At 47.4% G+C, this 20,348-nt stretch overlaps 4 protein-coding genes across 5 annotated transcripts; 3 read left to right on the forward strand and 1 right to left on the reverse strand.

The window, feature by feature from the left end:
• The first annotated feature begins 3,483 nt into the window (after positions 1–3,483).
• LOC102712630 (mitochondrial phosphate carrier protein 3, mitochondrial-like) lies at positions 3,484–7,656 on the forward strand. Its single transcript, XM_015835991.2, has 6 exons — positions 3,484–3,962; positions 4,707–5,068; positions 5,153–5,196; positions 6,713–6,927; positions 7,003–7,127; positions 7,224–7,656. The coding sequence occupies exons 1-6, from the start codon at positions 3,672–3,674 to the stop codon at positions 7,288–7,290; spliced, it is 1,104 nt and encodes a 367-aa protein (XP_015691477.2). The 5' UTR covers positions 3,484–3,671; the 3' UTR covers positions 7,291–7,656.
• A 1,509-nt stretch (positions 7,657–9,165) lies between these two features.
• LOC102712906 (zeaxanthin epoxidase, chloroplastic) lies at positions 9,166–15,440 on the forward strand. Its single transcript, XM_040523062.1, has 16 exons — positions 9,166–9,877; positions 11,748–11,910; positions 12,011–12,085; positions 12,163–12,263; positions 12,346–12,461; positions 12,564–12,775; positions 12,942–13,033; positions 13,230–13,344; positions 13,570–13,673; positions 13,854–13,899; positions 13,982–14,046; positions 14,168–14,257; positions 14,337–14,391; positions 14,606–14,694; positions 14,784–14,871; positions 15,020–15,440. Exons 1-16 carry the CDS (start codon positions 9,393–9,395, stop codon positions 15,098–15,100), a joined length of 1,977 nt encoding a protein of 658 aa, XP_040378996.1. The 5' UTR covers positions 9,166–9,392; the 3' UTR covers positions 15,101–15,440.
• Positions 15,441–15,868: 428 nt separating this feature from the next.
• LOC102701439 (mitochondrial uncoupling protein 3) lies at positions 15,869–18,512 on the forward strand. 2 transcript variants are annotated; one of them, XM_040523064.1, is made up of 3 exons: positions 15,869–16,369; positions 17,431–17,950; positions 18,430–18,512. In XM_040523064.1, exons 1-3 carry the CDS (start codon positions 15,992–15,994, stop codon positions 18,483–18,485), a joined length of 954 nt encoding a protein of 317 aa, XP_040378998.1. In that variant the 5' UTR covers positions 15,869–15,991; the 3' UTR covers positions 18,486–18,512. The 2 variants fall into 2 exon arrangements, with proteins under 2 accessions (XP_040378998.1, XP_006652340.2); XM_006652277.3 differs by lacking the exon at positions 18,430–18,512 and having other exon boundaries at positions 15,871–16,369; positions 17,431–18,154.
• LOC102713183 (probable fucosyltransferase 7) lies at positions 18,267–20,348 on the reverse strand. Its single transcript, XM_040523063.1, has 2 exons — positions 20,095–20,348; positions 18,267–20,000 (listed from the first exon to the last, which is right to left on the reverse strand). Exons 1-2 carry the CDS (start codon positions 20,315–20,317, stop codon positions 18,490–18,492), a joined length of 1,734 nt encoding a protein of 577 aa, XP_040378997.1. The 5' UTR covers positions 20,318–20,348; the 3' UTR covers positions 18,267–18,489.

The following is a 20,348-nucleotide window of genomic DNA, read 5'->3' on the forward strand; positions in this document are numbered from 1 at the left end:
AAAAGATTCATACAGTACAAATATTTTTCCCAGAGGTTTAGTAATAAAATTATTTCTTAAAAATATTTAAAAAATAAAAAATTTCCATACTTTCCCCATTCCATCTTATAAGACATTTTGGTGTAATTTAGGAAAAACCAAAAAAACTTATAATATGGTAAGGAGGGAGTAAGTAAATTAGACAACAATTAGTTAAGCATTTCAGTTGATCTTTTCACATAATAAAAGCATCACAAGCACAATGTGGAAATTTTCAAGTTTCTGTAAGTGCAGATATCATCTTACAAGCACCAGTGCTACTAACATTACTTTCTATTGTTACTTGGATTTCCAGTGACCAATGTACTTACATGCATAATCAGGGGAGTGACATTAAAAAAAGTTAACTGAACCAGAACAAGCAAAATGAGCCACGCAGGCAGACTGGAATTAAACTTCAAAAATCAAAATTATCTGTGGATTGACAAACAAAAAAAAAATCGCAGAATTATGCCAATGACTCGAAATGTTCTGTGAAGCATCCTGATGATCTGAATTGAATTAGTTAATTATCACTATCATTTTCATCATCGTCATTGTCGCTTCCAGTACTTGAGCAGTCAGTGTACATAGGCTCCCATGGCTCCCGAAACGACTCCAGGGCACAGCACCTCTCTTCAATGTCACCTTCAAGCCTGACATTCCAGCAGCCAAGTATGTCGAGTTTACGAAGCAGAAGGCACCTGGAGAGGATGGCATCAAGTCCAAGATCACTGAACAATCCATAGGCGAGTTCAAGATGTTCAAGCCTAGGCATGGTGTTTGATACTGCCAAAGCCTCCTCGTTGACCACATTAGGCACTGCGTTGTAACCATGAGGAAGTTCTGGAGGAGGCATGTTCCTCTTCAGCTGAGCAAGCAACTTGCAATGTCGGCCTAGTGCTTCAATGCCACTCGATGAGATCTTCAGGCAGTTACTGATGTCCAGCACTCTCAGCGCAGGAAGGCATTCAGCGTACTTCTTTACAACTTGATCAGAAATCTCGCTCATTGGGATTTGGAGCACATTTAACAGCTTCCCACTGGAATAGAAGCAAACATCACAACCAAAATGTCAATAGATCAACTGATGTTCTTTTATATGTCATGTTATATACGCTGTTGAATTGAAAAGGACCTTTTTACATGTTGTAATCCAAATATAAAAATAAGGCAAGTAAAAACCATTTCATTTATATTTTCTTTATAAGAAGCAATCTTTGTATAGCAGGTTTAACAGAATTCATTTATTTCCTATTTTGTTGTCTGTTATCTCCAGTGAGGTAAGCTGAATATCATCCATGCAATTGATGAGCAAAGAACGGACAGAAAAGAATGTGGAGTAATGCAAAATTTCCAAACATATTATATTGTTTAAGGATGTGAGTAACTGAGTACACATCCTTCTTTCCAAAACTATAAAGCAGATGCACCCAATGTCCTGTTTTAGAAAACAGTTGCACAACAGCCTGTGTCATATATATACAAACCATATAAGAAAATTTAAAATACCTCAGGGAACTATTGATGGACAGCGAAGAGAGAAAAAAAAAGAGGTACGTGAACAAGGAAATGATCTTAATCAAGGAGATGATAGATCACTTACATGTTTAATTACCTCTGCAATTTCTCTAAAGTAGCAATTAGTTACTTTCATTTTTTGTGTAAAGATACTTCTATGATTTGTCTAAATACTTTCAATACTACAAAGAGTTACTTTCGTTTCTGTATTAAGATACTTATATAATTTGTCTAAGTTACTTCCAATATAAGAAAAGTTACTCTTATTTCGTGTTAGTCACTTCTGTATTTGTCTAAATTACTTCCAACATAGCGAAGAGTTACTTCTATTTATGTTTTAAAGTACTTCCCATAATTTGTCAAAATTACTTCTAATATAACAAAAAGTTTTGTGCTAGGTTGCTTTTATAATTTGCTAAATTACTTATATTAAAACAAGAGTTACTTAGAAGTAGTAGTGTAGTACCAACCTTAGGGTGTGGACTGCTTGAGGAAAATTTACAAATTTGAGCGGCTAACTTCAGAGCTATCACTGTAAACTGCGTACGGGATTTTGCAATGCAACGTGAACGAACAGACTCTACTTTAGAAACCACCAAGTTATATCACAACGGTTATTTTATTCTGTAAATATTGATGTACAGTGAATTCCATTCGCTATGTTATCGATCACTTTAGGGAGCAAGGGGACCGCGACTTACGAGGCAGCGACGTGGGCGAACGTGGCGTCCCCGACGCGGTAGACGGAGAGCCGCCGGAGCGTGCCCTGTGCGCGGGCGACGAGGCGGCGCACCGCGGCGTCGGCCCTGGCGCGGCAGTTGACGCGGCGGCACCACGCCTCGATGTCCACGTCCCCCCACATGTCCGGCGCCGCCGCGGCCTCCCTCCACGCCCTGCACACGAGCGCCGCGCCCCGCGCCACCTCGTCCGCGGCGACCCTGCCCCGGAGTATGAGCGCCAGTATCTCCGGGCTCACCGCCTCCGTCCACCTCCACTCGTACACTCGCTCCTCATCGCCTCCCGCCTCTCCTCCCCCGCCCCACTCCCCCGCATCCAAAGACCTCGCTTTCGTCGCCTCCGCCTCCCAACGAAACCAAAAGCGATCTCCTTCGCCGGTGGCGGTGGCCGTACGGCCAACCCTCGTTGCTGCCGCCTCGGACCAGCTCATTCCGCTCCCTCCCCATCCGCAGCTTGGGCCATCAAGCTCAAGCTCCGCCTTTTCCGCCTCCAGCTGCCTCAGCCACCCACCTCCTTCTCCGGTGACGGCCACATCGCCCCGACCTGTAGGCTTCTTCTTCATGGCCTCCGCGTGCGACCACTTCACCGCGGGCACACTCCCTCTCCTCGCGCCCATCCCCCCACTCCCTGTCCACTCCCTCTTCTGCCCTCCGCCCCACGTAAATCTACCTCCCGAGATAGGGCTGGGACGCTTCATCGCCGGCGATCGCCTCCGGAGAGCTCGCCGCGCTCCCCTATTGGTTTTCCTCTTTTGGGAATTCGGGGAGTTCAAGAGGTTTCCAATCCTTTCAGTGAAGCTTGCCTCATATAGCAATGGCGGGGTGGAGCGGAAGAGCCGATGTGCGACACGTGTACAATCGCACGGTGGAAAAGTGGCTCCTTTTCGCCTTCCTCAGGTTTGGTGGTACAGCTACGCGTACACACCAAAAACGCAGATTGAAACATACAGATCACTTACATGTGGGGTATACAACAAGTGGGACCCGCGTGTACTGGTCTCATCTGGTGTGGTTGGTGGGGGACGTGGAGCTCCAGATGATCCGATGGCTGACGCGTGTCCCAACGACCCCACTTGCCCACTCTTTCGCCCAAACGGGCCGTAATTATCGTGGGCTGGACCTACGGCCATTAAGGCCCACGGTTAGGTAAACCACCATTGCTCTGCTATAAAAGCCCAGCCCGTTCGGAAGCGGATGCCCTAGCAAATCGCGGAGCCACCGGTCTCCCTCCTCCCACGCGAGCGAGTGGCGGCGAGCCCCTCGCGGGAGCGGAGCTCGCGCTCGCCGCTGCGCACAAAGCGACCCCCCGCCCCGCGCCCTCCTCTTCGAGACGAGCCCCTCACGGAAGACCTTCGCCGCGGCCGCGCTGCCCCCGTGCCACCGCAACGCCCGGCCATGGCTGTCGTATCCGAGAGCTCGCGCAGGGCGCTGCTGCCCAGCTTCCTCTACTCTTCCCCTGCCTCGTACTCGTCGTCGACCACCTCGTTCGCGGCAGCTGCCGGGGTCGCCGCGCCGTCGTCGTCGGCGGGGCCGGCGGTGTGGGCGCGTGCGCCGAGCGAGCCGTCGGGGAAGATCGAGATGTACTCGCCGGCCTTCTACGCCGCGTGCACGGCCGGCGGCGTCGTCAGCTGCGGGGTCACGCACATGTCCGTCACGCCGCTCGACCTCGTCAAGTGCAACATGCAGGCGAGCTTACGCAACTTTCATTTGCTTTATTTGGATAACTGTTTTGTGCGTGACTCTTATGTATGGAGGAATTTTTCTGGTTCTATCCGCTGTTCCCTTTCTCTTGAGGTTTCGATTCGTTATTTGAGTAATGCCGCGATCCGTAGTTGTCATGAATATGGGTATAAAGTGCTGGCATTATCCAAGATTCCAAGGTTAATGAGTTTCTAGGTATGAATTATGATTAAATGCTCTATCTGATCCTTCAAGCAGTACGTTTTCCTGTACTTTTGTTGAACGAAATTAAATCGCTTCGTCTTGTTCAACTAAGCTTCGTCGTTCGAAACTAAATCACTTCCTTTCGTTGAACGAAGTTAGTTAAATCATGCATTTGACTACTTATGGTATTGACTATAACGTCACCTAGCGTTCTGAACTTGCAACTTATTTCTAGTCTGTTGCGTACATGTGTGTTTTGCCGATGTATCTTGGGTTTACGTGTTAACCAGTCATATTTGCCCGTGAATTTTTTATTTGTTTGTGGTTTCTGACCCACAAACAATCCTCAGGCTCGTTATGCGATATGCAAATGTAGGCTGGTTGCACTATATTTGTTAAAGAACTATTGATCTTTGAAATTATACTGAACTTGTAAATATGCCATTGCACTTTCCATGCCTATCTCATGTAATTTGCTAAGATGCTGTCTTTGCTCACATTTGTCATTGCTCTGAACCAACTAATTTGCATCCGTTGATTTCACAGATTGACCCAGCCAAGTACAAGAGCATCTCATCTGGGTTTGGTGTTCTCTTGAAAGAACAAGGTGCAAGAGGTTTCTTCAGAGGATGGGTGCCCACACTGCTTGGTTACAGTGCTCAGGGCGCGTGCAAATTTGGTTTCTATGAATTTTTTAAGAAGTACTATTCGGACATTGCTGGACCTGAGTATGCGGCTAAGTACAAGACATTAATTTATTTGGCTGGCTCTGCTTCGGCTGAAGTAATTGCAGATGTTGCACTCTGCCCCATGGAGGCTGTGAAGGTTCGTGTGCAGACACAACCTGGCTTTGCGAGAGGTTTATCTGATGGCCTCCCTAAATTTGTTAAGGCAGATGGCTATTCTGGGTAAGTTGAGAGGGTCTTGTTGTTTGCAGATTTCTGTAAGTGGGTCTATAACCGCACTCTTTTAACACAGTGTGGGCTGTGCAGATTGTATAAAGGGATTGTTCCACTCTGGGGGCGACAAATTCCTTGTAAGTACCAATCTCCTATTGAAGAATTAATTGTGCTCCTTAATTGTAAAGCCAGTTATTGATCAGTGATCATTATAAAGAAAAGGCATAAATATTTAGTGCAAAACCTTCTCTCTCGGCTTATCCTGTTACTTAAGGGATGCTCATCTGAGTTGCTATTTGTTTTTATCATTCAGCATTTCATTATACAATGGACATGCATGAATGAGTTCTCAGTGTTTTATTCATTAGTTTTCAAATGAAAGATAACAATTGAGTTAAAAACATTGTTAGCAATGCATTTATTGTCATGCACATAGTTCTTCTTGAAATCACACTATGGTTTCCAAGATTTTATGTGTGCATATATTGATTTTTTCCACACTGCTTGAGCTATCTCCATTATGCTGGATCTAGACTCCAATGAAGTGGTGTACATTGCTTGGATTCTTTTAATTCTTTTGTACTTGCAGTTAGGCATCATGATCTGTTGAGTTGCAGAATGCAGATGATATTTCTTGTGATTTGTCATCTTTGTTGTAATGTCATTTTTTTTCTTAATTATGGGAAAAAAAATCTTAGCCTTGTTATGATTTAACATGATTGATTGGTTGGGACTGCATCGTCAGTGCTCTATAAATTCTTTGTACATGTTTGATGGCAACTCCACTTTAGTCTTGTAGGATTTTTTTTAGTTGCACATAGTTCTTCTTGCAATCATACCATGATTTCCAAGATTTTATGTGTGCATATACAAATATCCACACTGCTTGAGTTATCTCTTCTATTTTGGAGTTAAACTCCAATGAAGTGGTGTACATTTATGTAAAATAAACGTATTGAGTTTAGTATGGGGAACTTTCTTCCTTTCTATGTTTAGTACTCCCTCCTATTTTATTTGTTTGACGTTGGTTAGTTCAAAACAACATATAATTGCATATGGAGGGAGTACCATTTGGATCTTGAGATGTCCATACATAAGTCAAATGTTGAAGCACACTAAGCAGCATACAAGATATTTTTCCTAACGCTGCGAACCTGCTGTCTATAGCTGCATGCTTGGACATAAAGGCCAATCAATTTTCATGCACATAGTTCTTCTGGAGATCACACTATGATTTTCAAGATTTTATGTGTGCATATATAGATTTTTCCACACTGCTTGAGTTCTCTCTATTTACTGTGGAGCTAGACTCCAATGACGTGGTGTACATTAAGCAAGTGAATCTTATATTGAATGCACTATAGCAAACACCTAGTTGAATATCTGTTTGATCAATTTATCTACTTATTGTAGCAAACGTCCAATTGGTGATTTACATGAGCATAGTTGGTCAGCTCTATGTTCAATAAATGAAAATGATAACACAATACATTTAATGTTGGGATTTTACATTGTAGGTTCTTTGTTGTGAATGTAAATTGGTTTTTGCTATGATACCGAGCATTGATATTCAATATGTTGTAGCGATCAGATTGCTGAGTCTTCAGTGTTTCTGATGAAATTTGCATGATTCCACCATTTTATGATACACAGACACTATGATGAAGTTCGCCTCTTTTGAGACCATTGTTGAGATGATATACAAATATGCGATCCCTGCCCCCAAGAGTGATTGCAGCAAAACACTGCAGCTCGGTGTGAGCTTTGCAGGCGGTTACGTCGCCGGGGTGTTCTGTGCAATAGTTTCACACCCTGCGGATAATCTTGTGTCTTTCCTCAACAATGCCAAGGGCGCAACAGTTGGCGATGTAAGTTTTGTAATTACCATACCATCTTCTGTTGCGTAATTTTCGGATGTTATTACATATTTGTTGCATTTGCAGGCTGTGAAGAAACTTGGTTTGTGGGGTCTCTTCACGCGCGGACTCCCTTTGCGTATCCTGATGATCGGTACTCTCACTGGAGCGCAGTGGGGTATCTATGACGCTTTTAAAGTGATGGTTGGACTGTAAGTATTCCTGTATATTGATTCTGGCCCCTGCCAACATTTGTCCATATTGGCCTTTTACTCCTGGAAGATTTATTTGGGCTTGTTCTCATCCAGGCCAACAACCGGTGGAGTTGCTCCAACACCTGCCGCCGGTGGGGAGCATTTGAAGACCGATGCTTGAGTTTATGCTTCTGAACTTCTAACAACATTGTCCCAACTTGGATGATGGCGAAATAGATTTTTCTTGGTTTAGGAACAAAAAGGATTAGTTCATTAATTGGATCGCTGCTACAGTAAAAACCTGAGATGAGCGCAAGCTCCTCAGGGCTTACAATGGTATAGTTAGTAGACAGCTTAGGACAATATTCACTATATATATGCTCATCCAATGAATGATATTTCGATTTTACCAGGCGTAGTTTTTCGCAGTAGAAATGTTGATACGCCTTGCTTGGCTTCATCTTTTGTTTGGCTGTTGCCCTTGTTACTCACCGTTATTCATTCCTTCAAATGTGAATAAACCAATATGTGGCAGTATTCAGTTCGATATTCACAATATCATCACTTAATTTTGCTAGTATCATCTTGTTCCCATTGTAAGATTTTCATTTTGTTTCTTTTTAGATTCATAGATTGATATCTATACTAATAAATTTATTTACGTGTATAACACATGCATATATGTATAACACGCATATATATTGATTTATGGATAAATTAGATATGACAAATATCTTATATTGTAATATGAAATGCATGGAGCATCCGTGAAGTTTGCACCTTGGGGCTGAATTCAGCCAAGTATATGTGTTCGATATCTATTGGACATCTCATACGAACTAGTGTTTTTTTATTTGACGTTGCGATTATTCATTTTATTCAAAATTATTTGTGAAAATATATAAAATTATAAGTTATGCTTATCGTGTTTTTTAATAAATCAAATCATAACAACATATTAATAATTATGTAAATTTTTAAACAAGACAAATATGTAGATCAAAAATTATGAGTCATCAATGTTAAATAAAAAAAAGGTTGGAGGACTAAAATTTTGCTCATATACTCGTGCTTGCAAATTAAGGATTTACGCCTACATGTAATGTAAGTGATCTTGGGTGACTCCTGCTATTGGCACGAGTAGGCTAAATATCTCCGATAGAATTTCGACTGGGGTAAATGGCGACACGTCTCTTTGTTGGCTTTTGTCAAAAAAAAAAATGATGCCCTTTAGTTTAAGAAGATGAAAATGAGGCCCTTTAGTTGGTGCCTTGTAAATTTAATGAATAAGACCCATCTCCAGCAAGAGAAAGGAAAAAAAAAACATAGCTCGCCTCTGTCACTCTCGAGCAGGCACACAGCCTCAGGGAACTGGATGAAGTCATACGCCAACTGGGAAAAGATCTCCAAACTCACCTCTGGAACAGCAACTTGCCACGTCTCCGCGCGTGCTTCTCTAGTTAATTTCCAGATCTTCTGTGAATGTGCTTCTCCGCACGGCGCTTTGCTTGCTATGCAAACAGCAGATAGGGGCTACAACCGCTGAGTTCTAATGTAAAGATATAACTACACGTCTATTCGACAGTTGACTTTATCTAATTCATTCGTATCTTTTCGCTTATGTTTATATTCATAAACCAAAATTTAATGTATTTGCTAAATACTTTTATATCAAGTGATATAGGAAGTGATATATGTCAGGTAAAATATTCAGGATACGTTTAGATTACTACCATACCAAAATTTGTAAATAAAATTTTTAGTATAGCTAAAAATAGTTACAATCTAAATACACCTGATATCAATAACTTCAAACATAAACGTGGTAGAGACGAGTAGCCAAGTAGTGTAACTCTAAATATAAACGTGGTAGAGACGAGTAGCCAAGTAGGGTTGGTATACGTCTAGTGTTGCACAAAGTCGCACGGCAGCGTATGGTAAGCCACTAAGTGCTGTGTGCACAGAAGATGGTGAGGACCTGGCAAGATAAAATCCTGGGCCAGCATCATCCGACCTTCCAAATGGAATCAGGCGATTGGCTGCGGTTCTTCCTCCCTCCACCACCACACCACCGCCGGCGCCGGGGGTCACCTACTCTACTCGTTCGCCTCCCCTCCCTTTCCACAACCGCAGCCCAAGGCTTCTAGAAGCAACCGCCGCGCTCGCGCGCGAGCTTAACACCTCCCTCCCGCCATCGCTCCCCCCTCCCACTCTATACGCGAAGCTCCACGCCCACTTAATTTGACGAAGCGTGGTCGAGGGCGCGCGTCGCGTCGCGTCGCCATGGCGCTCCTCTCCGCGACTGCCCCCGCCAAGACGCGCTTCTCGCTCTTCTGCCACGAGGAGGCGCAGCACCACCCGCCGCTCCAGTGCTCCGGCGGTGGCGGCAAGAGGCAGCGGGCGGCGCGCGCCAGGGTGGCTGCGGCGGCAATGTTGCGGCCGGCCGACGCGGCCGCCGCGCACACGCCGTCGCCGGCCGGCGGCGCCGCGGGAACGGGGAGGCCGCGGGTGCTCGTGGCCGGCGGCGGCATCGGGGGCCTGGTGTTCGCGCTGGCGGCGAGGCGGAAGGGGTACGACGTGACGGTGTTCGAGCGGGACATGAGCGCGGTGCGCGGCGAGGGGCAGTACCGCGGGCCGATACAGATCCAGAGCAACGCGCTCGCCGCGCTGGAGGCCATGGACATGTCCGTCGCCGAGGAGGTCATGCGCGAGGGCTGCGTCACCGGCGACCGCATCAACGGCCTCGTCGACGGCATCTCCGGCTCCTGGTACGTTACGCCACAGTGCCACACACACAACCTCCCGCCTTTTCTTCTCCCTTTTTTGTATGGACCATACACGCTTTGCTGTTCATCAGACTATCAGAGTCCAGTGGAGCAGTGACCAGTATCGTGTGCTAATGCACCACGATTAAGCGCTTTGGTGACAACAAAATCGCTGACGCAATCATGCAAGCAACGCGAGAGCAGCTAGTCTGCCTGATTCTGACAAGACCACAAAGATTTTTATTTAACTCTGGCATGTTACTTCCGCTGCTGCCGCGCCGCTGATCTCACACGACCACCACACGTGTTGCCGACCCACACCGAGCCGCCCCACCTACCACGGCAAAATTGGTCGGCGGCGGCGGCGTCGTCGTCGACTCGTCGCTTTCTCCCCCTTCTCCTGGCCGTGCCGCACGCAGCGGCGAGCAACCAGCTACAGCCACGTACGCGAGCCCCGCTCTCCCCAGCCCGGCATGGCCGAACGCACTCGCGGCACCGGCACCGGCTGCTCCACTACGCGCCGAAAGGGGGAACCACCGATTCGGCCCTTTCCATCTCCGCGGCCGGTGCCCGCACGCCTCGTGTCGCTCGCGCGACATGGCTTCTAGTGCAGGTACAGGCCCCCCTGGCGTCTCGCCCAATGGGATCGATTCACACAATTTACAAAGTTCGTCGCAGCTTCCACCGTTTGTCACGGCCGCCTCCTCCCCCACATGTGTGCTTTGGGTAGTTGCGTAGAGCCTAGAGGGATTCATTTCCAAGGTTGTCTCCGACCAAGCGAGAAAAATCGCGTCTTTTTCTGTAACATGCCAATTTATTAGCGTACACTTCCGATCGTCAGATTCAGGAGATGGCCGTTGACTAGAGCGGATCCGAGTCACAGTAGCTTCTGTTCTTGCTTCTTGGATCCCACCCCAGAAGAGCTTGCTTGAGCTCCACTGCCAGCCATGGCCCCATTGCCAAGCTCCAGCTCCACGCGGGCTTCTTTTTTGGTGATCCCCGCCACCTCCTCCCCTCGGGGCCGGGCGCACCGGCAACCTCTGCTCGCCTTCCGCCCCCCGCGCGCGCCACAAGGGCGCGGCCTCTACGTATCTGATGGCTCCCGGAGCCTCCCTAGGGTGGTCGTCGCCATGGCAATGCCAACGGTGCCGGAGCGCAGGGCGCGCGTCCTGGTGGCCGGCGGCGGCATCGGCGGCCTGGTTTTCGCGCTCGCGGCCAAGCGGAAGGGGTTCGAGGTGGTGGTGCTGGAGAGGGACATGAGCGCCATACGCGGGGAGGGGAAGTACCGCGGCCCGATCCAGCTGCAGAGCAACGCGCTCGCTGTGCTCGAGGCCGTGGACGCCGACGCGGCCGATCAGGTCATGGACGCCGGCTGCATCACCGGCGACCGCGTTAACGGCATCGTCGACGGTGTCTCCGGCTCCTGGTAAGGAAGGAGTCAAGTCGTTGCAGCGTTAGAGGCAATTTGCAACACCCACGATTTGTTGCGTCCATGTCTATCAAGTCCAAAAAAGTGTTTTTTTTTTGTTCATTCAGAAGTACTTTATGTAAGAATAATTTGCTGGTTAACACTATTGGCTGTCCTGTTAGTGCAAGTTTGTGCTTACCTGCTTTAGTAGATCATAGCATATCTACAACATACATTAGAATTGCTAATCACTGATCAGACCTGTGGTTTTAATTATAGAGCAATAGTGGACAAGGAAATGCAATTTGTTGCTTAATCATTAGAGCTGATTTGACATATAGGGCAATTATTCTTTGTGCTTATTCTACTTCATTTGTTTGCATTTGCATGTTGTTTGCTTTTTGGTTAGCTTTGGGGATTCAACTGCCGAAGGCATCCATTTGACTGTGCCAAGTTGGTATTCAGGTACATCAAGTTTGATACGTTTACTCCTGCAGCTGAGCGAGGTCTCCCAGTTACAAGGGTTATTAGCCGCATGACGCTGCAGCAGATTCTTGCTCGTGCGGTTGGCGAGGATGCTATAATGAATGGTAGCCACGTTGTTGATTTTATAGACGATGGCAACAAGGTGAATGATCAGCTTGCCTTTCTGTGGATGATTGGTCATATCCTCGGTATGGGGTGAACTAAAAATGAATTTTGATGTTTTGGCATTCGGGTGAGTGCAGGTAACTGCCATTTTGGAGGATGGCCGGAAATTTGAAGGTGACCTTTTGGTTGGTGCTGATGGAATATGGTCAAAGGTGATATAATCACTTAAATCTTTTGTTGACAAACATAATAAAAGAAAACATGATCTAAAAAATTAATCACTGGACAGGTGAGGAAGGTGCTTTTTGGGCATTCAGAAGCAACTTATTCAGAATACACTTGCTACACCGGAATTGCAGACTTTGTACCTCCTGACATTGACACAGTTGGGTATGTAGTGTGGATCCAGATGACTACTGTAATTTCCTCTGTTAGGAAATACTAATATGTTCCCCATTTTTTTCTGTTGAAGGTACCGAGTATTTCTTGGTCACAAACAATATTTTGTCTCTTCAGATGTCGGTGCTGGTAAAATGCAGTGGTATGCATTTCATAAGGAACCTGCTGGTGGCACCGATCCTGAAAATGGTGAGTCTATAGAGTGAAGATAAAGTGAACTATACCTCATTGCCTCACGTGCCGTATCTTTGTTCTTATCACTCAGACACTCACTATGCTTTATATTGGCAGGCAAAAAGAAAAGATTGCTCGAGATATTTAGTGGTTGGTGCGATAACGTCGTTGATCTGATAAATGCAACTGACGAGGAAGCAATCCTTCGCCGGGATATATATGACCGACCACCAACCTTTAACTGGGGGAAAGGTCGTGTCACCTTGCTTGGTGACTCTGTACATGCTATGCAGCCAAATCTGGGTCAAGGTGGCTGCATGGCTATTGAGGTATACAATTAGTTAGCTTTTCATGGCTCTGATGTTGCTATCAGCATGGTGGATTTGCCCTGGCAGTGGCTGGGTTTTTCCCATCAATGGTGGATTTGCCCTGGTATTGAAACTTGGCGTATGTACTTATGTTACTGTGGCAATGTTTTCCCACTCGATTTCACAGGATGGTTACCAGCTGGCTGTAGAGCTTGAGAAGGCCCGGCAGGAGAGTGTTAAGTCTGGAACTCCTATGGATGTAGTTTCCTCCTTAAGGAGGTAACTGTTTCTTTTGTTGTATCATATTGGTTCTGTATAGATGTTATATCTTGTAGCATCCACTAGATTTAGTTCAGCACAGTTCAACTTTTGTCTTCAAAGTCTTCCTATTATTGTGTTTAAGATCTTTAGTATTTAGGAGTTTAGGTGTGATCCTTAGTAAGTTGATTGATGTGACAACATTATTTGGCTGCAGGTATGAGAAGGAGAGAATACTACGGGTTTCTGTTATACATGGTTTGGCAAGAATGGCAGCAATCATGGCTACTACTTACAGACCTTACTTGGGTGTGGGTCTAGGACCATTGTCGGTATGTCAAGAACTTCTGCCGCTTTGTACTTCTAATTTCCAAATAGACTTAACTGGTTTATGCCTGTCAGCCAGTTTAAAACTGCTTATTATTCACACTGCTCTTTATTTTATTTTATTTCTGAAAGAAGGTTTTGACTTAAGATTATCATCACCGTAAGAGAATAATTGAAGAACGGCAGACTGAAAACATTTGTTTTTTATATGGATATTTATTGAAACGCAGTTCTTGACGAAGTTGAGGATACCACATCCTGGAAGAGTTGGTGGGAGATTCTTCATCAAGTATGGAATGCCTTTGATGTTGACCTGGGTTTTAGGTGGAAACAGGTAATTATTGAGCTATAACTTTGATTTTATTTTATCTGATATATAGAACTATGTTTTAATTTTAGCTGATATACTAAATACTTATTGGATCAGCATGATTGCTAAAATACCTTACCCTAAAAGAACCATTCCAACTGTTTGGTATATTACTCACCATATGTTAATGTCATCAATATACAGCTCAAAGCTGGAAGGAAGACCATTGAGCTGTAGGCTTTCTGACAAGGTATGTTTCTATTCTCTATGATTTGTCAATGTAGGGCACTACAGCAATTTGACCTTTTCTGACATTTACAATCACATTGAAGGCAAATGACCAGCTCCGTCAATGGTTTGAGGATGATGATGCATTGGAACAAGCCATGGGTGGAGAGTATGCTCTTTACTTCTCTTCTGAATTTTGATTTCCTTTTGAGTCAAATATGTAATGTATAATCCTACTTAATTCAGTACCTTTCACAAAATTTACTCAATTAGAGCAATGCTATTTGCAGGTGGTTCCTCTTCTCTACAAGTTCTGGAAACACCTATGCCTCGCAACCCATTCGGTTAATCAGGGATGAAAAGATGTCATTCTCCATTGGGTAGGTCTAAATAATTCTTTTGTAAATCTTTCTTCAATGATTTCTGGAATAAAACAATAATTTTATGATTTTTTCACAGAAGCCGGTCAGACCCAAGCAAATCTGCTTCTTCCCTATCATTGCCCTTGCCACAGGTTAGTTAAGCAAAATGATGGCATTCGGAATATTTGGTGTAAACTTCTTTCAGACCAGAAATCCATTGCAACGGCTCTTTAGGTGGCGACATTCAACAGCTGGGATTTGTTTTGCCTATTACTGATACCTTTTTTTTTTTTGGCCTGAAAGTCTTCAATTTTCTTTCTGTCGATAAAAGTTAATGCTCCTTTGATCTGTTCAATTTCGTTGCAGATATCAGAAAGCCATGCTACTATCACATGCAAGAATAAGGCCCTCTACTTGACTGATCATGGAAGTGAACATGGTACATGGATTACCGAGTAAGTTCTGAAAGCATCATGATTCTTTGCTCTTTCCCAGAATTCAAATGGATGCATCTTACTCATCTAGTTACATGTGGACTCTGCAGCAACGAAGGTAGACGCTATCGCGTACCTCCGAACTTCCCTGTCCGTTTCCATCCCTCGGATGTCATTGAGTTTGGTTCAGATAAGAAGGTAGCCAGCCTTTACTGAAACCGTTCTGCACCATACTGTCGCCTCTCATTTTATTCAGAATTTGCCTTACCTCCAATGGCAGCCGATGAAAGCTGATTGCGTTGAGTTGATGCAAAAAAGCTTCTGATCAATTTCTGCAAACTTGCAGGCCATGTTCCGTGTGAAGGTCATGAACACGCTCCCATATGAATCTGCAAGAGGAGGGCAGCAAATCCTGCAGGCCGCATGAGTGGTTCCTGTTTATCATCAGCTACTGTACAGCATCCAGAGACAAGATGAAACGAGACGTGAAAGAAACAAGTGATTTTTAAATTTATGCAGGTTCCAAACAGGATTTTGAATAGGTTTCTGACGGATTGAAATTGCAGTTCTCCATACAGAAACTGAGGTGTACAATAGCCAATAGGGATAGGCAATTTTAGCTGTTGCCTAATGTATATTTTTTGAGAATACGCCGTTGCATAATGTATATACATTGTTGTGACATTTCATCAAGAAGGCAGAATGTAATTAAGGCTTGAACACAACTATGCAATAGAAAAGGTAGCTAAAACCGCTTCGTTTGGAAACGGAATAATTTTACTGAACTTCTCTTTTGAAATGCTATCGGTTTCCTGAACTATTCCGAGCTTTCTTCCGTGTGACGGTGTGAGCCTTACCTGATACGATGCTCTCTTATTTCTTAACTAAGATGCTGGTTATATTTATCAACGAAAATTAATTTGTGATTAGCCATTTTAAAATCTGAAAAACAATCAACGATTAAAAAACGCAAAAAAATGTTATTAGCCATTTAAAATCAAAAACTAAAAAACAATTTACGATTAAAAAAACGCAAAAAAGACGAGGGTGGAAATCGTCGACCACAATGAGCAATTCGTGTCCCTGCAAGTACCACCGCAGAACGCCGGCAAGCAACCACGCCGACGCTGCTGTCGTGTTTGCCGCCGCCGCCGTCGCCGTCGCCGTCGCCGGGAGAGTGGAATTTCGTGCCGACAGCTCTTTGGAAGAGCCCTTCCCTACCGTTGGATCACCCTTGCTCGGTCCAGATTGACGCTAGGTTGGGCTTGTAGAATCCGCGAGGCGTCTCCCGATCTCAACTCCCAGGGCCGCGCAAACCATGTCCGCCCGCGCCGCCGGCGACGGCGATGGCGGCCGCCGCAACACCCTAGCCAAGGTGTCCCTCTCCTCGCTCTCCGCTGCCACGGCAGAGGCGGCCACCTTCCCCATCGACGCCATCAAGACGCGCCTCCAGCTCCACCGCAGCCCTGTGGGTGGTGGCGGCGGCGGCGGTGGCGTCATGCGCGTCGCCGGCGAGCTCGTGCGCGACGGGGGAATCTACCGGGGTCTCTCTCCCGCCGTCGTCCGGCACCTCTTCTACACCCCGCTCCGCATCGTGGGCTACGAGAACCTCCGGTCTACCTTCGCCTGCGGTGGCCGAGAGGCGGGCCTTCTCGAGAAGGCGCTCGCCGGGGGAGTCTCCGGCATTGTCGCGCAGGTAACACGTCTCATTGAAAATTAGATTCGTTCCCTTGAGAAGGCGCAGGTAACACTGGATCGAACTGTGTTCTATTCTGAATTTCTGGTGTATGGTATGCGTTGCATTTTCTGTGTGTACTGGCGTGAAGAAATTATTAAAGTCTGCTTTGCTAGTTGTATTAGATCTTAGACCATCGAATTGAACTGGACAGTGAGACTTGGTAGTATTGGAATTGTTTTCGCCGTAGGAATGGTTGAACACTGTAACATGCTATGGAATAGCATTTTACTAGTTTCAAACTATTGTTTCTGTCACCTTCACTCCCCAAAACATAGTAGCACAACGCAGGTGATAAAACAGCACATATCAGTCTCGATGTGCTTTTGTCTGGCATGCTCATTAGCCTCCAATACCCTCCTGATGATACCACCTACAATTGGGAACCACGGTAGAGATCACGCTGCTCCTACTGACAGTGCATCGACGGACTGTAGGACATAGATCTGGACTTGTGTTATTGTGTAGGACAGGCATGTGTGCTGTAGGGCACTTCGATGACGCTCCATGAGGGTTGTGAATAAGGTTTGACAATGGAGTTCTTAGAGTTCACTAGCAAGCAATTGAGACAATCTGCGCAGTCCTCATCTAGGTTTGACAATTGAGTTGTTAGAGTATGACTTGGACTAACACCCTTATTTAGGTTTGACAATGGAGTTCTTAGAGTTCACTATCAAGCAATTGAGACAATCTGTACAGTCCTCACTAGTCTATTAGAAAAGTATGACTTGGACTAACACCCTCATCTAGGTTTGACCATGGAGTTCTTAGAGTTCACTAGCAAGCAATCGAGACAATCTGCACTGTCCTCATGTCATAAGATGGTTTCCTAGAGAGATTTTGTAGTCAACATGGCATGCTTCTGGTTTTAGCTATCTTTTAGAAGTATAATTAGTGTAGCTTAGTACTTTCATTTCCTTGCCTATTTATTGCTTTCAGTACAAAGCAGGGTTCTGATGCCTTTTATCCAAAAAAAAAATTCCTTGCCTATTTATTGACATTTTCGTTACTCTGCAGTGCAGGTGGTGGCAAGCCCTGCTGATCTCATTAAGGTAAGGATGCAAGCAGACAGCAGACTGTTGAGCCAAGGCATCCAACCACGGTATACAGGAATCTTAGATGCCTTCACGGAAATTATACGTACCGAAGGATTTCGAGGACTTTGGAAGGGGGTTGTTCCTAATGCCCACCGAGCCTTTCTTGTCAATATGGGAGAATTGGCGTGCTATGACCAGGCAAAGCATTTCATCATCCGGAAGCAAATTTGTGGCGATAACCTGTATGCCCACACACTTGCTTCTGTGGCCTCTGGACTTTCTGCAACAACCTTAAGCTGCCCAGCAGATGTAATCAAAACTAGGATGATGAACCAGGGCAAGGATGCAAAAGTTATGTACAGGAATTCTTATGATTGTTTGGTCATGACTGTCAAGCATGAGGGGTTGACAGCATTGTGGAAGGGCTTCCTACCTACATGGGCCAGGCTTGGTCCGTGGCAGTTTGTGTTCTGGGTTTCCTATGAGAAATTGCGTCAAGCATCAGGTATTTCGTCATTCTGAAGGTGCTGCTGGCTTAGTTTTATCTTAGATGGCTGTTAATTGTTTAGTTCAGCTTGTGGCGTAATGTATACCATGCTTGTCCTCATTTCCTCTTGACTTTACAACTGGAATATTGAACCCATCGCTAAGGACGCAGCAGTTAAAAAGGGAAAAGGGCTATACTTCACCACCATGTAACTTTATAATTGTTGCTGTCACAGGTCAAACAAATTCAATTGCTTCCTATGCCCCCGAAAATATTCAATTGTTTCATTATTACATTTAATGTATACAGTTTCCAGACTACGTGTCATACGGTTCTTACCTTGATTTTCTATTTCATTTGTTAGCACTGTGTTCTCAATTACTATAGTCTATAGTTTTGTTGACATATCTTGCTGATGTGCAAAGTTCTAGCCTTGAGAAATATCATACCATACAAACTTTCATTACAGTTCAGTAAATGATCTCTTAATGCTTTAGGAACAAAGAACATTGCAGATGAACAGGCTGAGGGACAATGGAATGCCATGGAGTAGCGGCTCATTCCACCAACTGAACACCATCGCTGAGGTCCTCGCAGTGCCGGACGTGCCGGACCGTCCTGCCGTTGTCACCTTTCGTCTTCGCCTGGCAGTCGTAGTGCGGTGGGGTGTGGAAGCACGGCTCGATGGTGGCGGCTAGCCGGCACGGCGGGTTGGGCGCCCTCCTGCGAACGGGGCTCATGAGCACCCATGGCCGGAGCCCGGCCAGACCGTGGCTCACGTACCCGAACGTCGAGGCGGCCGACGTGAGCACCGCGTCGGAGAAGCTGAGCAGCATGATCTCCGCGAGCGCCTTCTGGTTGTGCAGCCGCTCCTCCGAGTGCTGCCCGCCCAGGTTCGTCGGCTGGAACACGCTCACCGCGTCCCCGCCCGCCGCGCCGCGCTCGTAGTACAGGTCCCTGATCTTCTCGTAGTACTCGCCGTGCAGCGACACGACGAGCACCGCCTTGCGCGTCGCCGGCTGCCGTGCTCCGGTGGTGGCGGCGGCGGTGGCGTTGCTGGAGCCGGGCTCGCGCACGCGGGGCAGGATGTTCTCGCCGTGCGCGCAGGAGACGATCTGGCCGTAGAGGTCGTCGGTGGAGATGGGCGCCCACCCGAAGGTACGCACCTGGATGCCGACGCGCTCCTCCGCCCTGGCCAGGTACGAGCCGTGGTACCGCATCACCATCCCCCACACCGTGTTGCTCGGGTGGAACAGGTACCGGCCGAGGTGGTGGAACGCGGCGTCGCGGCGCGGGAACATGAGCGACAGCTCGCGCTCGAACCGCGGGATCAGGAACAGGCCGGGCAGGAAGTAGTTGTCGGAGAGGAGCACCACCCAGCCGACGCGCCGCAGCGCGTCCTGCCCGTCGTCGCAGAAGAAGAGCCGGTCGCTGGCGCCGCCGCGCGTGTAGTCGTGCCGCAGGTGGACGTACATCCACGGCGGCGGCGCCCTGCCGCCGCCCTCGCCGCGGCCCAGCGCGTTGCCGAGGCTCTCGCGGGTGTGTATGCCGAAGCGCTCCATGCCGCGGATGGGGAAGTCCTCCGGGAGGATCCACGTCGTGCCTGGGAACGGCTCGCAGAAGAGGTCCCTCATGTCGTCGCCGGGGCGGTGGAAGAGGAGGACGCGGCCGGTGAGGAGCGCATAGAGGAAGGCGGACGTGAGCGAGAGCATGCGGTTGCCGAGCCCCGCGTGAGGCGTCCACACGAGGTACCTGCACTCCGAGGGAGGAGCGGCGGCGGCGTCGTCGTCGGAGGTGTTCGACGACGACGGGGAGCGCAGGCGGGCGACGGCGCGCTCGTAGGCGGACGTGCCGGGGCCGCAGAGGCGGTGGAGCGACTCGTAGCGGCGGAGGGTGGAGGCGAGGTGCGACGAGAGGACGTGGAATGACTGCCGCCGGTAGAGCGAGGCGCGGTAGCGGCTGAGGCAGGAGCTGTCGTTGAAGTCCGGCGAGAGGAGGCCGCCCAGCAGCCGGTCGTGCACCTCCGCCACCTTCACGACGGGATCGGCGCCTTGTTGGCCGCTGGACACTGCGCAGTGAGGAAACGTCAAAAACCATCCAAATGCACACGGCTGCACAGCCTGCAGCATGCTTGCATGAATACCGCACGTTTCACAACGTACCGGCGTTGATGACGACGCGAGCGCCGGCCGTGACCCAGCTGGTGTCCCCGGCGCCGGCGGAGCTGGGCGTCCACCGTGCACCGAAGAGGACGACCATGAGCAGCACGGCCATAACGGTCACCGCGACCGCCAGCCGCGCCGGCCGGACGGCCGACGACGACGAGTGCCCGCTCTTGGTCTTGCCGTGCGCAGGCGCCGCGGCCATCCCGACCCAAGCACCCATCTCATGCAGCTAGCTCAGCTGTGACCGTCTA

This window comes from Oryza brachyantha, chromosome 4 (genome assembly GCF_000231095.2).
Source record: "Oryza brachyantha chromosome 4, ObraRS2, whole genome shotgun sequence".
NCBI lineage: Eukaryota > Viridiplantae > Streptophyta > Magnoliopsida > Poales > Poaceae > Oryza > Oryza brachyantha.

Excerpts from the sequence above, each read along its gene's own strand:
- LOC102712906 (XM_040523062.1), top strand. The coding sequence starts at position 9,393 with ATGGCGCTCCTCTCCGCGACTGCCCCCGCCAAGACGCGCTTCTCGCTC. Across the intron at positions 12,462-12,563 it reads TGGCACCGATCCTGAAAATG|GCAAAAAGAAAAGATTGCTC; the intron begins GTGAGTCTATAG and ends TTATATTGGCAG. Across the intron at positions 12,776-12,941 it reads GTGGCTGCATGGCTATTGAG|GATGGTTACCAGCTGGCTGT; the intron begins GTATACAATTAG and ends TCGATTTCACAG.
- LOC102713183 (XM_040523063.1), bottom strand. The coding sequence starts at position 20,317 with ATGGGTGCTTGGGTCGGGATGGCCGCGGCGCCTGCGCACGGCAAGACC. Across the intron at positions 20,001-20,094 it reads TCGCGTCGTCATCAACGCCG|TGTCCAGCGGCCAACAAGGC; the intron begins GTACGTTGTGAA and ends CTCACTGCGCAG.
- LOC102701439 (XM_040523064.1), top strand. The coding sequence starts at position 15,992 with ATGTCCGCCCGCGCCGCCGGCGACGGCGATGGCGGCCGCCGCAACACC. Across the intron at positions 16,370-17,430 it reads TCTCCGGCATTGTCGCGCAG|GTGGTGGCAAGCCCTGCTGA; the intron begins GTAACACGTCTC and ends TCTGCAGTGCAG. Across the intron at positions 17,951-18,429 it reads GAAATTGCGTCAAGCATCAG|GAACAAAGAACATTGCAGAT; the intron begins GTATTTCGTCAT and ends TTAATGCTTTAG.
- LOC102712630 (XM_015835991.2), top strand. The coding sequence starts at position 3,672 with ATGGCTGTCGTATCCGAGAGCTCGCGCAGGGCGCTGCTGCCCAGCTTC. Across the intron at positions 5,069-5,152 it reads AAGGCAGATGGCTATTCTGG|ATTGTATAAAGGGATTGTTC; the intron begins GTAAGTTGAGAG and ends TGGGCTGTGCAG. Across the intron at positions 5,197-6,712 it reads CTGGGGGCGACAAATTCCTT|ACACTATGATGAAGTTCGCC; the intron begins GTAAGTACCAAT and ends TATGATACACAG.